Source organism: Rhineura floridana, chromosome 7, assembly GCF_030035675.1.
Source record: "Rhineura floridana isolate rRhiFlo1 chromosome 7, rRhiFlo1.hap2, whole genome shotgun sequence".
In the NCBI taxonomy this organism is placed as follows: domain Eukaryota; kingdom Metazoa; phylum Chordata; class Lepidosauria; order Squamata; family Rhineuridae; genus Rhineura; species Rhineura floridana.
In genome coordinates, this window is record NC_084486.1 from 39,859,135 (window position 1) to 39,881,519 (window position 22,385).

The 22,385-nt window shown below is 41.7% G+C and overlaps 1 protein-coding gene and 1 pseudogene across 11 annotated transcripts; both read left to right on the forward strand.

The window, feature by feature from the left end:
- The first annotated feature begins 2,846 nt into the window (after positions 1-2,846).
- Positions 2,847-21,808, forward strand: NUDT13 (nudix hydrolase 13). 11 transcript variants are annotated; one of them, XR_009763961.1, is made up of 12 exons: positions 2,847-2,962; positions 4,854-4,956; positions 5,356-5,520; positions 7,439-7,578; positions 8,131-8,238; positions 9,854-9,960; positions 11,506-11,631; positions 13,251-13,362; positions 13,682-13,836; positions 16,650-16,874; positions 19,973-20,041; positions 20,190-21,808. XR_009763961.1 is itself a non-coding variant. In XM_061635318.1 (11 exons), the coding sequence occupies exons 2-10, from the start codon at positions 4,868-4,870 to the stop codon at positions 16,842-16,844; spliced, it is 1,197 nt and encodes a 398-aa protein (XP_061491302.1). In that variant the 5' UTR covers positions 2,847-2,962; positions 4,854-4,867; the 3' UTR covers positions 16,845-16,874; positions 19,973-21,808. The 11 variants fall into 11 exon arrangements, 9 of the variants coding, with proteins under 9 accessions (XP_061491302.1, XP_061491301.1, XP_061491303.1 ...); XR_009763960.1 differs by having other exon boundaries at positions 2,848-2,962; positions 19,960-20,041; XM_061635318.1 differs by having other exon boundaries at positions 19,973-21,808.
- On the forward strand, positions 20,232-21,890 carry LOC133389652 (protein FAM200C-like; annotated as a pseudogene).
- The last annotated feature ends 495 nt before the right edge of the window (positions 21,891-22,385 follow it).

Genomic DNA, 22,385 nt, shown 5'->3' on the forward strand with positions numbered 1-22,385 from the left:
GTGTAACCTGATACTTGCAGCACCTGGGAGGGACATATTCTGCCTGCAATATCCTGCAGTCTACAAGCTGTCCTCCTGTCTGCAAGATCTAGTCTAATTTTTGTACTTTGTTTTGCATCTTTCCTCATTCCCTGCTTTGTACAACATCTGACCTAATGAAGAGTTCTGGAGGCATTTTGGTGTGGCCCAATTGTGGATTTTTGACTTATTTTAATGTATAAGGTGCCTTGGAAAAATATGGTGTTGAAGGTGTGGAGTATAAATTTACAAAAGATATCAATAAAATCTGCTTGATTATAAAAATCCTTCAATAAAATACATTTAAAAAAATAAAAATCTGCTTACAGCTAAAAATATTATATCACAAGTTGTTAAATGCAACCGTCTCCTTTGTCACATGCTGACAACAGGTTCCTGATCAAGCGGTAAGACTCAGCCTGGTGTCCCCCAGGTTTTTTGGACCACAACTTCCATAGTTTCCAACCAGCATGAGGCTGATGGGAGTTGTAGTCCAAAACATTTGGAGAGCACCATGTTGGAGAGGCTGTTGTAAGGGAACCAAGTCTCCAGGCAGAACTACATATTGTACATGATTCGTTTTTGGCAGTTTTTATTTGTTGTGATTCTTTTTCGGGAGAATTACATTTTTGTGGTGGTTTTAACCCCCCCCCCATCAGCATGTAACATGTAGTTCTGCCTGCAATGCATTCTGCTTTTTTTTTTTGCTTAAAATAATAAATTTGGGATTCAGGTTATCAGCTGAAAATATCAGGGTTTTGTGTGTGATGGGAAAGGCTGATGAGGAAGGACCATAGTTCAGTAGTAGAGCACATGAAAGGCCCTAGGTTCAGTTCCTGCATCTTCAAATAGGGCTGGGAAAGATCTCTGTCTGAAACTCCAGAGAGCTGCTGCCAGTCAATATAGATAACACTGAGGTAGATGGGCCAGCTTGCACTTGGTATAAAGTAGGTTCCTTTGTTTTTCTGTGTGTGGTTTTGCTGCTGGGTCAGTTGCCAAAAAAGCAAGAAGCAAGGCCATCTCCCCCTACTCTTAGCTGTAGTTTTTGAGTGGTTCATGCCAGATGAATACAAAAAGAGTCATGTGGCATCTTACACATTTATTCTGGCATATGCTCCAAACCACTGGATTCTGTCCCCAAACCCACCAAATACTGGACTCATTAAAAAGCTCTTTGTGTTCTGCTGTGGTCTGACTGCATTGCCAAGCCTGTTTTGGGCTCCACTATCAAAACCTAGAAAGCGCACATCTCCACTCTCTTTACAGAAATCAGAATTTTGATTTCCTGAATTGGCAGTCTTTGTTGGGAGACTAGGAAATATCACCCACAGCATATAAACATCATTGCTAACATAAGAAGAGAGAAAAAGCCCTGTTAGATCAAACCAATGGCCCATCTAGTTCAACATTCTGTTTCTCTATTAGAAGCCTCTGGGAAGTCCACAAGCTGACAAATTGTGATATTGTGCTAGGGGAATTGCATATTAGGATTGGTAGTAAAAAAGACATAAAGGTGCTGGGAGAGACAGAACAGGAAGGGGTGGAGTTTCACGAAGAGTGCTGGTGGTGTGGCTGAAATAAAGAGGATTAAGTACTGGTCTCTCATTGCGTAAGATACAACACAAATATTCTATGTGGTTTTCTTTAAAATTAGTTGCTTACTAACAGAGCAATTCAACTTGTTCGAGGCTGGCAGGAGCGAAGCTGGTGGAGGTGGAGCTGGTGGAAGGGGCCACCACATCCAGCTGCTGCTTGGAGTCCTCTCAGAGAGGAGGAAGCTGGCTGCGCCAGGAGGGCACAGTGGAAGGAAAGAAAATACATGTTTCCTTCTGCCACCCCTTTTCCAGGCGTACCTGCTGCCGTGATGGAGGGCCATGGGAAGGAGTTGAACAAGATCTGGATATCACGTAGATCCCCCCTTGGTCCCTCCTCCAATATACCCCTAGAGCTCCCCTTTTTCAGGCCTTCTGCAGGCTTCCACTGGCTCCTCTTATGCTGGGCTGCATTTCCCTGGAAGACCTCCGGCTGAGCTGGCTGGGGACAGGCTCCGCCATGGCTGTGTCAGGATGAGGGACTTCTGCCAGCGTAGCCCGGCTGAGGCAGGACCCAGCCAGCTCAGCCAGGAGTCCAGCATATCCAACTCTCCTCAGCCTGGCATAAACAGCAGTTGGACTACCACCCGGGAGACCAGGGTTCGAGTCCCCACACAGCCATGAAGTTAACTGGGTGACCTTGGGCCAGTCACTGCCTCTCAGCCTTAGAGGAAGGCGATGATAAGCCACCTCTGAATACTGTACTGTTTACCATGAAAACCCTACTCATAGAGTCGCCATAAGTCAGAATTGGCTTGAAGGCAGTCCATTTCCATTTTGCACACTAATTTATTTTCTGCTGTTGTAATAATTGTTACCAATAATTAATAAAATTAATAATTATCATTAATATTTTCTGCTGTAATAACTTTTGCCGTTTGTTCTTGTGTTGGATGAGGATGGATATTTTATATTTTTAGGTGACTTGGACAAACACTTTTAGTGTATATGCATTGCTTTAATAAATTTTCTAGTGCATGTTTTAATTTTGTATTTTATTGTAAATTGCTTCAGGACTCCTTTTGGTTGTGTGAAGCATTACATTATTTAATACATTTACTAAAGAAATGTTAGAGGAAAATTAGGAAGTAGCTATCCAAGTCCTACTATTGTTAGCACTTTAGAATACTTGCCGTATATGTATGTCCTTCACCCCTTGTCGGTTGTGAAAGGAATTGTAACTGTGGAACTACACTTCCCAGAGGCCCATTTTGAGTCAAAGGATTGTGGGTAATTTACTTCGGGTTACTAAATAGTGAGCCGAGCCCTTAGAAAATCTGTCTTGGTCCCTGTTATGGAGGGCAGTCGCTCAAGGCTTGTCGCTGACTGAAACTACACTGCTTTTTGTAACCGTAAGTGAAAGGCATGCATTTGTCTTTCTTGAGAGATTTAACCCAGAGAGGCAGCTTGGAGGACAACGGGGTCTGTCCTTTTGAGCTCTCTCGTTTAGCCCCTTGCTGATTGATTTAGCGTTTATAGAACCTGCTACAGAGTTTTCCTGGGACTTGTGAATGTTTTCATTCACAACAGAAATCACTCTTATAATAACTCGTTCTTTAAAAGCAGAGCCGTGGACTCTTCAACATTCCGCAGATGAAAATAGGGACATTTGTATTTGGAACGTACCTTGTTTTAAAAACTAAAAATCACTAAGTGCTTCTTCCTTTCCAATTTTGCACATGCCTTCAGGGTTTTCTTCACATACTGTATGAATTTATTCTGCAATAGCCTGTTCTGCACATCTCCTGCAGCAAGTGTATGTAAGAAAACATAACAGTTAATTCAAAGATAAAGGCTATGACTCCATTTTTTAATCCTTGAGGGTTTTTAACAGTAGGTATAGGCTACAACCCTGAACACACAACAGAGTATATTTCGTTATTTCACATTTATAGCCCACCTTTTCTCCAAGGAGCTCAAGGTGTTGTATATGGTTCTCCCCCTCCCCGTTTTATCCTCACAGCAACCCTGGGAGGTAGGTTAGACTAGTGACTGGCCTTAGGTCATCTAGTGAGTTTCATGACTTGAGTAGAGATTTCAACCTGGGGGTCCTAGTCCAATATTCTAAACCTAAGTCAGAACCATGTTGGTAAATCATCTTGCTGCTGTTTTAAAGTTATACTATTTTTGTTGTGATTTGAATTATCTTATTCATTGTTTGCTGTTGTGCATTTTATACCTTTATCTGTGATCCATTCTGCAATTTGGAATCAGTAGATAAATGGAAATAATAAATAAACAAATCACATTGAATTTAGTGGGAGTCAGACTGTTTCTACTGAGTAAACATGCTTGAGATTGCTCTGTTAGTCTCCCTATGGCTTGTTGTACTTAATAGCAGCAACTTCAACACAGTCAGTGGCATTTACCATTGATAGGGAGTACTCTAACAATATTTAAAAGACAATTTCCAGGGACAGGTTCCAAAAAATAAGGTAAATAGAGATAACTATTCCTTGAGCTCTCTTCCATCTGTTCCTTCAAGGGTAAAATATAATTTTTCTCAAATGCCTGTTGTCAAATTGCATGCATCATTGTTCTCTTCCTCCCCCCCCACACCCAGTGAAATGGCTTTCTTTGGTAATTATGTCAGAAAATTTGGTCATTTACAGCCAAGTCTGGGTTGTAGCTATTTGTTACATTGAATATAAACTTGTTTAAAAAGTTGGATAAGCCAGACTGGAATTTTATCCTATAATAATGCACATTCACAAAAACGTTTTGGAGGATAATTGATCACCAAATGATACAGAATCTGGGGATACTATGAGATTCTCCAGGATCCTTTTTTCCTATTAAACTATTTGAATTGCACAAAATAGTATTGTTTGCAAAAAAAAAGGAGACTACAAATGATATCTGTAGGCAAGTAGACAGAAAAAAGTGAGCATTTGCTTTAATAGTCAACTGACAGATTTTATTACATCGAGAGAGAAAAGACAATGATGAAATATGTTTGTGATTAATTGGTCTGCTTTTATTGAATATTGAAAGAAGATGCTATTTTCAAAAATGCAGTATGGTTCCACTGGGTTTTGAAATGAAGTCATTAATAACTTGATTTTCCTGAATTATAAATGAATTAGAGGATCTAATATAGAAACAAAGGTGTAGGTGTGTGTGTGTGTGTGTGTGTGTTGGTATCCTTGATAATCTGTTCAGATGTATAATCTGTTCATGTGTAACATTTAATAGTATATGTTATTTAAACTTACATAACAAGAATATGGTGTTGTTTTTAAGCTGTGACACACAAGATGGCAATTTCATTGATTTGTCAAGCAGGATATAGAACAGCTGCTTCTCTGTATTGCAGGCTGCATTCAACCTATGTCAAGAGAATAAGGTAAATTCTTAACCTGTGGGAAATTTGGGGTTTAGCCCTGTATTCTAAAAATTGTTAGTAATGGGAGAAAACTAGAATTAATCCAGTACGTTTTACTGCTTGTTGTTTTAATTAAGGGTTGCTCACTTTTCATTGCACATCTATATTATTGGCCAGACACCAGCTGTATGTGTGTGTTTTAAAGCTGTTAAAACAGAACATTGGGTTTCCTCAACACCTCAAGTTCTGGACAAGTTTAAAAAAGCAAAACAAAATGTTAACATGTTAGGATGAAGCAAATTCTTGTTATAATTGTTATTCAGTACTACGGTCCAGTCCCATTTCCCAAATGCTGTTTGAACAATCATCCGTAATCATATGAAGTAATTTTGTTTCTGTTATCTCTGTTAAATCTGCTAGGTTTATGTTACAAAGGAGGATTGGATGCCAAATGAGAACACCTCTGAACAGGGCAATCCAGACCCCTGATCTGCCATGCTGGAGGGGGGCTGGATTACTGTTTGGCTCTGCCAGCGGAGGCAGGTGGAAACCCTGCCCCAGAAACTCTCATTTTGGGGGGAAGAGGTAGGGAAGAGGTAGCGCCGGACTACCCAAAGATCCACTGGATCCTGAGTCAGTCCATCTCCCAGTGCTGGGTCTGATCTGGTCCACCAGCCTGGAGCTGCTGCAATGAAAAGTGGGACACCCCCCCCATCACCTTCTGTCCTGGCCGGTGTGAGCAAGAAGGACTTTGGATGTGGAGGTGACTCTGTTGAGGCCTGCCACTCCCAGATCCAGACGGAGGTTAGGATTGCACCTTAAATCAAGTAACTGAATAATTCATGACAACTGGCTGAAGGTTCTTAGCCTAAAGAGGCTGGAGTTGGGTTTGAAGTGAGGCTGAGAATCTTTGTCATTTCTCATGAATAATCCAGTTACCTTACAAGAAGTGTGCTAATTTTCATGCAACCCTTCCCCTTTATCCTGTGTCTTAGGACATAGCAGGTTATTATACCTGTTAACTCAGAAGTAATTAAGCTCCTCTAAGTTTTATGGAATTCACTCACAAGGTACATATGCATAGTGTTGCAGCCCTACTGAATGTAGGGCAGAGAAGTGTTAGCAATGTGCTCAAATTCCCATATGTATGGTGAGACTGCAGTTGTTTTGTGCAAAGTGCCCCTTCTCCATAATTTCCTGTAATCGGAGTTTGTGACAGATAAGTGTGCATGACTTAGAGCTAGAGAGAGAGAACCTCATGCCATGCACCCTATAGTCTGAGTTGTGGTCTACCCATGTGAGGTTAGGTACTGTGGTTGTATGAGTGTGGTTGGTACTGTATTACACCATATCCTAGGGGTGGACAAAACCTGTGGTTCTCCAGATGTTGCTGGACTACAACTCCCTTCTTCCCTGACTGTTGACAACGCTGGCTGAGGCTGATGGGAGCTGGAGTCCAACAACATCTGGAGGGGCATAGATTTCTCACCACTGCCACATCTTCTGCTCTTTTCTGCCAATATGAGCAGAGCAGTCATTGATGCAGGGGGGCTATTTTTGAAAATGTTCCTCCTCACATTGGAATCGGTGGGAGGGAGATTGTTTGCACTAGGTCTCAGGCTGGTGTAAAGTTCTACCACCAGCAGGGTGTAGTTGTGGATTGAAGGGATATAGGTATTGGCATAAGTCTGTTCCTCTCTTGTGCCACCCATATACCACCCACAACTTTGCCATGGCTTTAGCTGTTCTGTCAGTGCATCTCTGCCAGTGGAATGGCTCTGCCTGTTTGGTGTTCCATCTGCATTATCTGCCATGGTGCTGGCATGTCTGGCATTCTGGGGATTGTGCTGAATCCTGTAGCTCTTCTGCTGTCAGATCTTCAGAACAGGATAGTTACTGTCTGCAAGAATGAACACAGACACTTTGAACTTTTCCTCATATAACTCTTGATGAGCAGGCTGATTGGTTCATGCCCAGAAAGAGTTAAACAGGGCCAAAATGCATTTAAAAACTTCAGGAGTCCAAACTTCATTCCTCAGCAACATTTCTTGTAATCTTGCTAAAAGGTGATTCAGAAATATTGCTGCGTGTTCAAGCTCCAGTGGATATTGTGAGCTGGATCCAACTAAATTCTGCTCTGAGAAGACTTATTGAGATGAATGGATCTATGTTAGTCAAGTCCACTCATTTCAGTGGGCCTACTCTGAGTATGACTAACATTGAATAATACAGGATTTTTTTAAAGACATCTGTAGCAGAGACAGAGAATGCAACAACAACTTCTACCACAGAATTCTTTAGGCCACAACCATATGCTCATTTATCTGGGAATAAGCCCCATTTCACTGAGATGGGCTTACTCCTGAGTAAATACAGATAGGATTGCACTGTTGGGCTGCAGTAGTAAACTCACCAAGAAGAAAGTCCCATCAGAGCGGATACATAGGATTGCCCTGTTATGTTTGATCATGCAATGCTCTTTCTGATCCTTTCCCAAATGCAGGTATATGTTTGAGCTAAAAGAAGATGATGCTGCATGTAGGCAAGGCTATAACTCAGGAACTTTTTTCCTGTTTTACAACTTCTCTCCCTTCTTGCAACACAAAGGAACAATGGTCTTGGCCCCAAAGATAAATGCATCAGGTAACATTTTACAGCAAACGTCCTCCTAGACCAGTGAACAATTTTCATGAGAAGTGTAATATCTGTTAAGGCAGCCTTTCCCAACCGGTGTGCTCCAGATGTTGTTGGACCACAACTCCCATCAGCCTCAGCCATTGGCAACGCTGGCTGAGGCTGATGGGAGTTGTGGTCTAACAACATCTGGAGGCACACTGGTTGGGAAGGCTGTGTTAAGGTATTGAAGATGCTTTTGTTGCTTGCTCCCAATTAACCTGAGAGAACAGCAGTTTAAATAGTGGGTGCACAAAGGAGGCAAGGGGTTAGAGACCTTTAATGGGGAAGTCTCAGTCAGTGCTCTTAAAAAACTGCAATTCCTGGTGTTCCTTCGGGAAACCTGTGAACTGTGAATCAGATTTCAAGAGACTTTAGGTTTCATGGTGGAGATTATAAACATTCCTGTGACTTTTGTTCTAGTACAGCTGTCCTAGATTATATAATATTTTGAACAAAGAACCATAGATATTGTTTTGTTGTATCTTCTTAAACTTCCCCTTTTTTTCATCTGGTTTTCAGAAATTAAAAGAATTCTGGAGAAGTTCAGACAGGGAGAAGAAAGGATAGAGGATTCCATGCTGGTTGGTTGTTCAGATGAGTGCACACCATATTTTGCTTTGGATCTAGGTTAGAATTACCTTTTATATACATATATATCCAGTCCTAATCCCCAGGTTGGAGATAGCCATTGTTGTGCCCTCTAGATGTTGCTGGACTCCAACTCCCAGCAGGCCCTGCTAGTATGGCCAGTGGTGCTCGGACTTGGGAGTCCAACAACATGGGGAGGGCACCATGTTAGCCATTCCTTGGCTCTAAATGGCATGAAGCTGAATCCCAAATGTATTTACTCAGAAAAACCCCTCCTATTCAGCCAAATAGGACTAACTCTCAGATGTGCGCACATGATTGCAGCCCAGAATCCTTCTTGAACTTTAGGACTTCTCAAACTTTCTTGTGACCTACAAGCTTTTCTTAAGGATGGTTTTAATTATTGCTACTTGGCCTTTGTCTTGGCTGCTGGTTTTATGGTTTTACAACTATGTAATGATGATGATTAATTTATGGTTATTTTACAGATTATACTTGTTTTATTATAATAACTGGTTGTGAATTCTGTGACTTTTTGAAAGGCCAACTGGAAAGTGGTGTATAGTCTTTAAATAAAATAGATTCTCAGAATTTACATTTTAAAGATACTGGGAAAACAACCAAGGAATAGAGTATTTCTTCAAATAGTCTATAAATCCCCCCCCCCAATAGCCAGTGTCCTTCGGAAGATATATACAATGCAGTTGGCAGTTCTGATGGGAGTCCTTGTCAGGAGAGATAATATCGTGAATGGGGAATCAAAGGAACATCACTAATCCTTGACAGGACAGAGTGTCACTGAGAGAGACTCCTGTCAAAATCTTGGAGAGCCGCTGCCAGTCAGTGTAGAGTCTGTAGAGTTAGATGAGCCAGTGGTCTGACTGGATTAAAGGCAGGTTCCATTGTTTCTTTGGTCAATTTCAAATGATTACCATGTATCCTAAAAAGAGTTTTGCATGGTCAGACTGAAGGACCATCTAGTCTAGCATCCCTTTTGCAACAAAGGAACATAGGAAGATGCCTTATACTGATTTAGACTACACTGATTGACAGCTGCTCTCCAGGGTATCAGGCAGGGAGTCTTTCCCAGCCTTACCTGGAGATGCCAGGGATGGAACCTGGAACCTTCTGCATGCAAAGCAGTTGTTCTGTCACTGAGACACATGACTTCAAGCTGGCATGAATCATAGAGCTGGAGGCCATCAAGTCCAGCCCCTCTGATTAATGGAGGATCAGCAATGCAGGATACAGCTACAGCATCCCTGACAGGTGGCTGCCAAGGACAGCACATTAATATAAGATCTGAGGAAGACATTTAGTCAAAATGGATTTGTATCTACTAGTGTGCCATTATTTATGATAAATTCATGACTTCTTTATAGACTTTATTTCTTTTTGACTTTATTGTATTTTGTATCTTTATATTATTACTGAGTTCAATACAGAATCTTTTGCATATTGTGGGTCTTTATTATTATTGTTGTATTTTATTTTATAAGAAACACATTACATTTCAGGTGATCTTGTCACCTGTGTGACAGCAACAATGTCATCAGCTACCTTACTGTAATCATGTCCTTTTGATGCAAATCCAAGGGTGTGGGTGTGGGTAGTAACTGAGAAATCTGATTGCCATAGATTTATTGAATTCCAGGATTCTTGGAAAGATCTGCCCTTGAATCTGAACTCAATGGATCATTTGCAGAATTGCGGAAAGCTTTCTTCCAGTTAGAAGAGGAAGATGCATCCTTGATTTCCACGGTAATAATTTAACATTTAAACGCGGAGAATATTTGTGTCAGACATTAACTCAGATATTAATGTTAGAAACCTGCAGACAAAGACTGTCTTTGTGACTGTTTCTTCAGATCAAAGTGTGAAATCCAGCTTTTCTTACCTCTGCAGCTTCCAGCCATGCAAATTCATGTTCTCTTCCACTTTTTCTTTCCTCTCGTGTCTTCCTCTGGCTTCTCCTCTTCCCCTTATTCCTGTGAACCACACCCTCTTCCAACCCTCCTCCTCTGACCTTAGGCCCATTGGCATGCTGTCAGAACATCTCAATGGAGCCAAAGATATTCAGAGACCCTGATCAGAGTCAACTACTGTCAGCCAGAGAACCTGGGGCTTCTTCACCCTACTGTAACATTAGGACACTTCTGCCAGTCACTGCTAGGGCTTCAGTACTAGATCCCTTAGTGCTTCACAATATCCATTTATTAGGGGAAGGGCCACAGCTCAGTAGCAGAGCATCTGCTTTGCATGCAGAGGGTCCCAGATTCAATCCTAGGCATCTCCACCACCAAATCCCTTAGGGCTTTACAACATCAATTTATAAGGGGGAAGAGCTGTAGTTAGTGAAAGAGTATGTGCTTTGTGTTCCAAAGGTCCCAGATTCAATCCCTGTCATCTCCAGGTAAGGCTGGGAGAGAACCCTGTTCTGAAGTCCTAGAGAGCAGCTGCCAGTTAGCGTGGACAATACTGAGCTAGATGGACCAATGATCTGACTCAGTAGAACACGTATGCAGAGCGCATCAATGCAATGGGTGGGTGGGTGAAACTGAACTGCTTTCTACGCTCACTGTGGTTTAGGACCGGTTCCTGCATTTCACTTTGATGTGGGAAAGTCATCAAGAAATGATTTCACCTCCTCAGTTGAAATATGCTCAACCTCCATGTAGTGCTGGCTGTTGTTTACCATATTTTGGGATAGCCAACTATAACAGAGCTGACAATCAGTTTGTTGGGACCAAAGATACATGTGCACTCTAAAGTTTGGAAGCTCTGACTTGAGGGACATCTCATTGCATCTGGATTGATAGAGCACCCAAAAATGGGCTGTTTAAAGATTATAAAGTACTGAAAAGTGCTGGAGCGATGATTAAAGAAAGCAATCAATTAGGGAGTAATTTATTCTGTTTTTATAAACCTCAGGCAATACTTCAGAGGCCAGGTCCAGAGAGAAAGTGGACATGGAGGCCCCCAAAATGATGTATCTCCTTTTATTTCAGAGCCATTGTGGTGTAGTGGCTAGAGGGTTGCGTTTGGATGTGGGAATCTCAGATCCCCCTCTCATACAAGAAGCTCAATAGTTGGCTTTCCCTAGCCCACTCTGACCTGAGGATTTTTGTGCAGATAAAATAAATATGGTTAGAGGAAGAATGTGCTATATCAGATGCAGGGGACCTTTGGCCCTCAAGATGTTGCTGAACTACAGCTCCCATTGTTTAGGGGGGGATTTTAATAAATGGGTTGCAGTTCTTTTCAAGATACCCTCAGAGTCCTTTGTAACTTAACTAATGTTTATAGGCTCAGTCTCTCCTTCGCTGGCATGACAACAACCGATATTGTGGCAAAACTGGGCAGCCCACAATGAAGAACCTGTCTGGGAGCAAACGGGTTTGTCACAGCAGTGGAATAATCTATTACCCACAGGTGGGAACCTCAAGTGTTTTTGCCTGGCTGGAATGTGTCCTTGAATTCTGATAATGCCGCTTGTTGTCTGGATGGAAGATAGAGAGGGGTATGTGAGTGTGTGAAGAAACTAGCCTACATTCAGCGTTCCACCCACTTTTGGCCCCACCCACCACCAGCATGTGGCCCTCAGAAGGTGCCCAGATGGGAACGCAACCCTCAGCCTTAAGAAAGGGTCCCCACTCTGGTGTAAACAATACTGAGCTCAATGGACCAATGGTCTGACTTGGTAAAAGGCACCTTCCTATGTTCCTGTGCTTCAGGAAGCCTGCACACAATGTGTATGCCTGGCATCATTTTTAAGGCACATCTTCAGTCAAAGGAGGCTGACCCTGTGGGTGGGGAGACTCAGGATCAAACTAGAAGTTACAACAAATGTGTTACTGGATATCTACCTCTTTTAATCCCCCACCCCCACTGTAGTGTTTGTGTGCATATGTGTGATTCTTATGAAAGTCTTGTCCTTGAAGCTACTTTTTGCCCCAGTTGGAAAAATATCTGGGCACAGCTTATGTGCCTAGCTGTTTTTACTAATGGGGCACATAGCAGCTTGTGGGGGAGGGGGAGTCAGTCGGTAAACTGGTGCTGAGGGAATGTTTTTTTTTTATTTACTGTATATTTTGGAAAGTTGTCTGTTTGCTGTGCATTTGGACACCTCTTAAGATATCGTAACCACATTTTGCATGATAGTTCCTGAGTTCAAAGAGCAGGTTTTTCATTCATATTTGGATACAGTTGAATGCCATTTTGAATCAAGATGGTAGATGGTACCTTTCAAAGTTGCACTGATTTGAAATGGAGTGCATATTTTTCCATGTTTTATGTCGGTGCCAGTAGACATTTTACTATAGGCAATGGCCTATGGCTGAAAACCAAATAAATAAATAAAGGAAAGGAAGGGAAAGGAATCAAGATGGTAGACTACAATCACAATATGCCGTATGTATATGTTTAATCAAATATTATGCAAGCCAAAACCAAAACAGAGAAAAATAATCTGAGCTAAAATAATATAAAATATAATAATCACATTTCATCCACCATAAAAGCATAGTCAAAAGTGTCCATATCAATATTTAAATGATGCTAAAAGTATTAAGATGATGTTAGAAGGCTGGAGAGAATAGAAGAGGTCCTCTCCCTCATTACTATCCCCCAGATTTCAGATTGAGGGGGTACTTAGAATCCCTCTGCACCACAGTCTGCCTCATTGCCCCCTGCTATTTGTTAAAGTTTTGAAGAGAGAGAGATGCATTCTTGTATATCTGTTTTCACATCTAGTTTGATCCTCAGTCTTCTTGCTTTGGTTGACAAAAGCACCAAGGCTGACCTTGATATTAGAACAGTACTAGAGTCCCCAGCATGATCTTGTGTTCTGACTGACTGTCAGTTACTTTGCTCCAGGTTTTGCCTATAAAAGCCAGGAAAGTGTTAAGTGGGAGCCACTGTAGAGGCCACTTGCATTTCTCACACATTCCACTTCCATGATACTCTGGTTTGAACGGCAGTTTTGTACTTTGTACAGTAATCAGCTGGTCAGAATCCTTCTTAATTTCCTGTGCTTTTTTGCATGTTTTTAGATATTTCCAGTGGTCATTACTTTGGTATCTGATGGGAGTCGATGCCTTCTTGTACGGCAAGCATCATTTCCTAGAGGGATGTACAGTGCTCTGTCTGGCTTCTGTGATATGGGTAAGAAAGCACAACACCACATTATAAGCCAACCCTTCAAACATCATCAGCATCACAGCTTCATGAAATATTTTGCCACCCTGGGCTGCTGCTGGGAGGAAGGGGCGGGATATAAATCAAATAATAAATAAAAATAAATAAAATATTTTACAATGGTAAAAAAAAAGTTTGTGAATTGGCTGACATGCGAATGTTAAAGTAATGTACTTACCCTAAAAGGTGAGCTAGAAAGCCATAGAACTAATAAATAAAAATTGCATGTAACGAGAGATTTTCATGCCCACCCAAAATAAAACTTGGCTATACTGTCTGCTTCAAGGTGAAACTTTGGAAGATACAGTCCGGCGGGAAGTGGCTGAAGAGGTGGGATTAGAGGTGGAGTCTTTGTGGTATTCTGCATCTCAACACTGGCCATTCCCAAACAGCACACTAATGATAGCTTGTCATGCGCTGGTGCACCCACAACAGAGTAAGGTAAGTGGTTGGGGGTGGTTGGAATCTTTTATTTGATGAATTTATACAGAGCTGTCTACACATCATCCATTTAAAGCACATTATTTTCCCCAAAGAATCCTGGGAACTGTAGTTTACCTCTCGCAGAGCTATCATTTCCAGCACTCTTAAAAAACACATCTCGTGATTCCTAGGATTCTTTGGGAGAAATAAAGTGCTTTAAATGAATGGTGTGTATACAAACTAGTGCTGCGTATGACCACAAGGTTCTTCAGCCTTGGGTCCCCAAATGTTGGGACTACAATTCCCGTCACCTTTGACCATTGGCTAAAGTGGCTGGGGATATGGGAGTTGTGGTCCAACAACATCTGGAGACCCATGGTTACTGAACCATCCTTTATTGACTTGGCTTATCTAAATGTATATGATCCTTGACATAAAATCCTCCTTCAGCTTGGTTCTTCTGTGCTTTCCAACTAGTGAAAATGGTTCCAGGTAGCATTAAGGTGCCCTTCTGTTCCCAGCCTCACTTCTCTATCCCAGCTGCCTGACAAGCAGAAGTTAATTTAATTGTCATAAATAGCTGATTATATTTAACTAGGTTCTTATCCGCCCTTTCCCAGTGTGGATTACAACAATATATAATTATGAGCTGCAAGGAGAGACTGGGCGAGGGGATCAAGGCAGTGGTAAATGCATCCTTGAAAGAGGGTGCAATGCCATTAGCCTTCAAGGAGGCAGTGATAAAGCCCATCTTGAAAAAGTCCTTCTTGGATCCCCAAGAGCTGAATAACTTCCGCCCTGTCTCTAATTTACCATTCTTGGGCAAGGTGATAGAGCGAGTGGTGGCCAAACAGTTGCAGACACACTTGGATGAAGCAGATTATTTAGATCCATTCCAATCGGCCTTCAGGACTGGACATGGAACTGAAACAGCCTTGGTCGCTCTGGTGGATGATATGAGGAGGGCGTTGGATAGGGGAGAATACACCTTCCTCGTCCTCCTAGATCTCTCAGCGGCTTTCGATACCGTTGACCCCGGTATCTTGTTAAATCGCCTGGAGGGGTTGGGAATAGGGGGCACTGTTTTACGGTGGTTCCATTCCTATCTCTCAGGCAGGTACCAACGGGTGGCATTGGGGGATGAGGTTTCAGACCCTTGGCCTCTTAATTGTGGAGTGCCACAGGGTTCTATTCTTTCCCCCATGCTATTTAACATCTATGTGAAACCGCTGGGAGCCATCATCAGGAGATTTGGGCTGCAGTGTCACCAATATGCGGATGACACTCAGCTCTATCTCTCATTTAAGTCCTCACCAGAGTTGGCTGTGGATACCATGTCCAAATGCCTGGAGTCCGTAAGTGGATGGATGGTCGAGAACAGGCTGAAGCTAAACCCTGATAAGACCGAGGTGTTGCTCGTGGGTGACAGGAGAAGGTTGGGAGATATAGACTTGGTGCTTAATGGGGTAAGATTGCCTCTGAAGGACCAGGTCCACAGCCTCGGGGTCATTCTTGACTCCCAGCTGTCCATGGAGGCTCAGATTTCAGCAGTGAGCCTGGCAGCTTGGTATCAATTACATCTGATACAGAGGCTGCGACCCTACCTTCCTGTGCACCTGCTCCCACGAGTGATACATGCCCTGGTTTCCTCTCGCTTAGATTACTGTAATGCGCTCTACGTGGGGTTACCCTTGAAAACGGTCCGGAAATTGCAGCTGGTACAAAATGCGGCGGCACGCTAGATTAAGCATAGCCGCCGCCGGGATCATATTACCCCGGTGTTAGTAGATCTTCACTGGTTACCAGTTGTCTACCGGGCCCAATTCAAGGTGTTGGTGCTGACCTTTAAAACGCTATACGGTTTCGGCCCAGTTTATCTGAAGGAACGCCTCCAGCATCACCAATTATGCCGCCTGACAAGATCAGCCACACAGGACCTCCTCTCGGTCCCACCAGCCAAAACAGCTAGGCTGGTGCGGACCAGAGAGAGGGCATTCTCGATTGTGGCTCCCACCCTCTGGAATTCTCTCCCTTTTGATCTCCGACATGCCTCCTCCCTGACTGGTTTTCGCTGAGCCTTAAAGACCTGGCTATTCAGGCAGGCCTATGGGATTCTCGGGAGGGATTAGTTTTATGATGTATAAATTGATGTTAGAATAATTGATGATTTTGTTTTTGATTGTACAGTGTATTTTAATGTACTCCTGTAAGTCGCCTAGAGTGTCCGTTAAGTCGGACAGATAGGCGACTAACAAATAAAATTTTATTATTTATTATTATTATGAACAAATGCAAATTTAAAACATCTGCACTTAAAAGACTTGTTGAAAGAGCAAGGTTTTCAGTTGGCGCCAAAAAGACAACGGAGGAGGGAAGGAAATTCCACAGGGTGGGTGTCACTGTACTAAAGGCCCAGTTCCTGATAAGATGGTATCTGCAGGAGGCCCTTTCCCCTAGAGTGTAGTGATCAGTTGGGTATATAGGGGGTGAGATGACATTGTAGGTATCCATAAATATTTAGTATTTATTTAGGTATATTTAGTATTTATATAGTGTATTTTGTGTGGTCAAAGCACTTCATGTACATTTCAGTTATCCTTAGAACAACTCTGCAGGATAGATTGATAGTATTAACCTCACATTGATTGTTGGGGAGAGGTCTGAGAGAAGAGTGCATTGCCAAGCCACCTAGTGAATTTGGGACAGAGGCAAGATTTGAAACTCAAGGCCTCCTGTTTTGCAGCACAGTCTTTTAGCAACAACACTACACTAGCTCTCATTATGACCCTATTGTTTTTGCTTGGTTTGATTTTAAATCTTCTCATTCGCAGATTAATATCAACATACAGGAGCTAGAAGCAGCCAAGTGGTTCAGCCATGAGGAGGTCGTGAAGGCTCTTGGACGGGAACCAAAATCTTCCAAAGAAAAGGATGACAGCCTTTCTTTTTGGGTGCCACCTAAGCAAGCCATAGCCCACCAGTTAATTCAAGAATGGGTTAAGAAGCAAGCCTCTGTGCCTGCTTAGAGATGTCTGTTCAACCATTTACTGCTCCAGGTAAAAATCTGCTGAGTGGTATTCAACACTAGTCCAGCTCAGAGTAGCCTATTGAAGTTAACAGACTGATTAACTTAGGTTCATTAATTTCAGTGGATCTACTCTGAATAGAACTTAGTTGAATACAGCCTAGTATTAATTTTACAATCAGTGTTGATTTCAGTGGCTCTCCTTGTTAAGTTTTTCTGCAGGAAACTTATAGGCACTGTCATCTCTAAGCCCTATTGCAGCCTTCGCCAACTTGGTGCCCTCCAGATCTGTGCCAGAGTGTGATTCAAGAATGAGCCAGATAATTGTGCTGTCTGGGGCTGATGACAGTTATAGTCCAGCAACATCTGGAGGGCACCAGGTTGGTCAAGGCTGTCTTCTGATTGCAGTAATTGGGGATAGCTTGCTATAAATAGGCATATTTTATATGATAACCTGAGTGTATATGGGTGGCAGATTAGGGTTAATCAATTTAAAAACATTTTATTTAAACTTTATTGAGATAAAACAGTGACAATGCAAATAGTACCAGCTCAGTTTCTTCAGCCCTCCACCGATATAACGATCTCCATGCCCAAAGAACCAATTGGGCACTTTAGAATAAGTAGATCAAATAATTTTGAAAGGAAAAGAGGTTTGGGGGTGGGGGAGTAACAAGGGAAAGGACGAAATGTTGCAGACATGTAGAAGCTGGTATTCAATTACATTCTTGCACTAGTGCAAGGGGATTTCCTCCCCACTGTGCATGCCCTTCACCATCCCCAAATCTTTTCTGGAGGGTTGGGAGTACCCTCAGAGCAGATTTAGGGGGTGCGCGGGTGGGGGAGAATGATCCATTGTGGAAGGAGAAATCCTTGCGCTGATGGAACATTTACCTCAGTGCTTCGTTGATTACAACCCAGAGAGTTCAGTGCCTTTATCATGAGATTATATGCCTCAGCAATTGGAATAGTCTTGAATTTCCTTATCTCTAAAATGATAGTTCTGTGTCTCAAAAATGCTCTTAAAGGAAAGGGGGTGGGTGGGGAGAGACCAGATGGGAGAGACTATTAAATTCAACAGATGCTTAAAGTAAAAATGTTATGGTTTGCCAAACACAACATGTTTCCTACTCAAGATTGTGGTGGTGCACAGGATGATCTGTTTCTCAAGCAACACAGTCCTGCCTATCCAGTCTTTCTGTCTCTGAAGCAATGTTCAGACACCATTAATCAAGGACTGTGATCTATGGCAAAAGGCAATTTGGTTGAAAGAGCCATACTTACCAAGTGTATGACTTCCTTTCAGAAGAATGCCATTCTGGCACACAAAGTGGAAGTGACTTATTTTCGGTGCTGTGAACTTCTAAGTTTTTAAAATTGGGATTTATTGGCAGCTGAAGTCTGGCACAGGAATCCATGTAGATTTTTCATGTTGACACAGCATTCTTTATATATAGTTCCCTATGGAAACCATTCCCAGTTGCTTCCTTTGAATATAACTGTTACGTCAGAGCTGGCCCCAAGTTTAAAGCAGGGGTTGGCAACCTATTTGAGCACATGGGCACATTTCCAAATAGGAGACTCTGCTGTGGGCACAGTGCACACATCACAGTGTATACTATTGGCTACAACAGAATGCTCCTTTGAAGCCGAATTTCAGTGGAAGGAAGGGGGAGGGGAGTGAATCCTGTCAGCAGCCCCTACACCTGTGGGCGCCACATTGGCAAGTCCTGGTCTAAAGACACTCAGTATTTTGTAAAATTATTTACTGGATATAATTATACAAATGCCGATGAGATCCAGTTAAAACCAAAAAACTCTTAAAAACCTGCATCATCAAAATTGCAATTAGTCCTACTCATAGTAGACTCATTGTAGTTAATAGGTATGGCTAACGTAGTTTCAGTCATTTCAGTGGGTCTACTCTGCATAGGACTTCGTTGAATATAACCAAGTATTTATTTATTCTATTTAATGGTGTTCGTATGCTAAATTATAAAAACCTCTAAATAGTTGATATAGAATACAGTCAAAAGGCAGTTGAGAAGCTCATACGCTACAGTTATTTAAATATAAAGTTCTCTTGAAGTAAAGGCGTTGACCATCTCTTCTGTTTATTTCACTTCCTCTGTAACAACTTGCAGTTGAATTTAATCTTTCCAGCAGAAACTAGTTGGCTTTGACTTTAGAAAGTTGCTCCTAGTATTTACTGCTATTACCCATAGTTTTTTGAAGTTTGAGCTCTTTACCTACGTTTTTAAAGTAACTGATATAACATACCAGAGTTAAGAGTTTTTTTGTTTTGTTTCATTGTTTCTCTTATAGTAGTTCACAATTTTCTTGTCATGGGTGTTCACTATGCAACTAAGATATATTTCCTTTGGATGCTACAGTACTCTCTCATCTTTCACATAAAAAGTATATTCCATCAGTCCAGATTTCTTCCATCTGGGAATATTGCCCATATACTGCTTCCAACCCTGAATGCTCCATAGTTTTCAGGTTAGAATGCTGTAAAAAAACACAGCTGGAATAAAGTATCCATTTGGCTGAACGGCTTATTTAATTAGATTTTTAGTTCAACCCATACTTTCATTGAGTACTAGAAGACCTGCACTGGCTACCAGTTGTTTACCGGGCCCAATTCAAGGTGTTGGTGTTAACCTTTAAAGCCCTATACGGTTTCGGTCCAGTCTATCTAATGGAGCACCTCCAGCATCACCAAATATGCCGCCTGACGAGATCAGCCTCTCAAGACCTTCTCTCGGTCCCACCAGTTAAAACAGCTAGGCTGGTGCGGACCAGAGAAAGGGCATTCTCGATTGTGGCCCCCACCCTCTGGAATTCTCTGCCATATGATCTTCGCCATGCCCCCTCCCTGGTAGATTTCCACCGAGGATTGAAAACTTGGCTGTTTAGGTGGGCCTACGGGACTCCTGGGTAATCTGGTTTTATTTCGTAAAGATGGGGGGGGGTTGATTAATTAGAGACTGATGTTATAATTGTATTTATATGTTGTTTTTTAATTTTTATGTACGCCGCCTAGAGTGGCCGTTAATTCGGCCAGATAGGCGGCTTAGAAATAAAATTTTATTATTATTTATTATTATTATTAGGAATTTCTCATAGGATTCCAGGGAAGAAAGAGGTCTCTCAACAATCAACTCGATTCCAAGAAAGACGTAAGATAAGACTGAGGTACATTGTTATTCCTGTAACGAACACAGAGAGTATTAGCTGGTAAACTACATTCTGCGCAGGGCACACAACACGCTTGCAAACCATGCAGCAGCGAAAAGGTTATAATTCTCTTAATATGAAATGAAAAAATATGTTTATGTTTCAGTACCCTTCCAGTGTCGAAGAAACATTTTTGAAATGATGACGTTATGGTTTCACCTGCGTCACAGAAAAAGACAGTACCCAGTGACAACAGTGCATGCTTTGCTGCATGATGTTTTCAAATTCCAATCTTAAACCATCGAAGCTTTTAGAACACTGCAACAAACAGTACGGTGGTGAAGCTGCAGGACATACTGTTAGCGCCTTGAAAATTAAAAGGGCAAAATTTGATGCTAGCGGTACTATCACTACTTTTACGCATGCGTCAGTTCAGAAGCCATTGTTACAAGCTTCTTATCAAGTTGTGTATATGTGTGCAAAAAAGAAGCCTCATACAATAACTGAGGAATAAAACCGTGTGCATTGGAAATAGCAAACACTGTGCTAGGTTCAGAAGCACATAAGAAAATACAACAAATTCCCGTCAAATGATGTAATCCAATCGAAAATTAACGACATGAGTGAAGACATTTTAAATCAAGTGATCGAAGACATAAAAGCCAGCCCTCTGAAAGTGGCTATCCAGCTAGATGAGTCTACTGATGTCAGTAATTGCAGTCAGCTGCTAGTGTTTGTGCGTTATGCAAATGAGAGAGATATTACCAAAGAGTTCTTGTTTTGTGAACCACTGGAATTGACAATAAAAGTAATTGATGTGTTTACTCTCATCAAAGGCTTTTTTTCTGAAACATGAAGTTTTGATGGATGTTGTAGGATCAATTTGTACTGATGGTTTAGGCAAAAATTCAGCTTTTGTTTCTTATGTGAAAAAAGAAAATCCAGGTGTTATGATTAGCCATTGTATGCTACACCAACACGCACTTATGGCAAAAACTTTGCCAGAGAATTTGAAAAATACTTTGTCTAATGCGGTGAAAATTGTAAATTATGTCGGAGGACGGGTGACCAACCATTGCCTTTTTTGTGCTTTCTGCGAAGAAATTGGTTCTCTTCACACCATCCTCCTTTTCCACACAGAAGTGAGATGGCTTTCTAGAGGTCGAATGCTCAGTAGAGTATATGCATTGCGCAAAGAAATAATTCAGTTTCTCAAAAACCAAGGGAGTAACTTTGTTGATGATTTTCGTAAGAGTGATTCTATTCTTCAGTTGGCATATTTAGTAGACATATTTACCCATCTCAATGAGTTAAACGCATCTTTGCAAGGATATGACATGAACATCATAAAGAGCAGAGAAAAACAGTCAGCTTTTATGGGAAAACTCTCAATGTGGATAAAGTGAGTGGAAAAGAGTAATTTTGCAAACTTTCCAGATGACACAAATTTAATGGAAGATGGCAATTGAAATGAAAGCCAGCTCTCATGCTCATACGCAGTTTCAAAAAATGATGTTAGGACAGTTCTGGTGTTCTCAACTGAAAACATTTCCACGTTTGGTGAAGGCAGCACTTCAGTTTCTTATGCCATTTGCCAGCACCTACCTATGTGAGGTGGGCTTTTCATCACTTCTTCATATAAAAACAAAGGCCAGAAACTGCTTAAATGTGACTGATGATGTTCGTGTGGCCCTTTCAAAAAAAGAGCCACGTATAATGAAAATAATTGAAAATAAGCAGAAAATGAGAGCAGAAGAGCCATTAAAAGAAGTTTTTTTAATTGTATGAGAATTGAGAAGTTGTTGTTCTTTGAGTCTGTGATTATAGCATTTAATTTAATACATTAAATCTATGTATGTTAATCTAATTTTTTTCATGTAATCCCTAACCTTGTACCCAAGTATTTCAACACTGATGGATGGGCTTAGGCAAATTTTATTTCTTGATCGTTCAAGTGTGGCTAAGTTAGACTAAAACACACATTCAAATAAAAAATGAACGGTATTTTTTGGGGGGGGGCGGAGAGCATATTTTGGAAATCCAAGGGGTGCTGGCAGTGGAAAAGGTTAAGAACCACTGCAGTAGAGAATGGCATTAAATGATGTGGGAATGCAAGATTAATTGAACAGCAGTGCTAAAATGAAATATGGATTTTACTTGTTTATTTACATTTAGAAGCTGCCATTTTTCCATCATGGAGCCCAAGGTAGTGAACGTATGGTTCCTAGGCAGTCATCCATCCAGGCAGTGTCCAGACTGGCTAGCTTCAGAAAGGTGGAGGCCTTCAGAATGCACCCGGGGAATGTCAGTTCCAGAAGTCCGTGGGAAATCTAAAGCAGGGGTGGGGAACCTTGGGCACTCC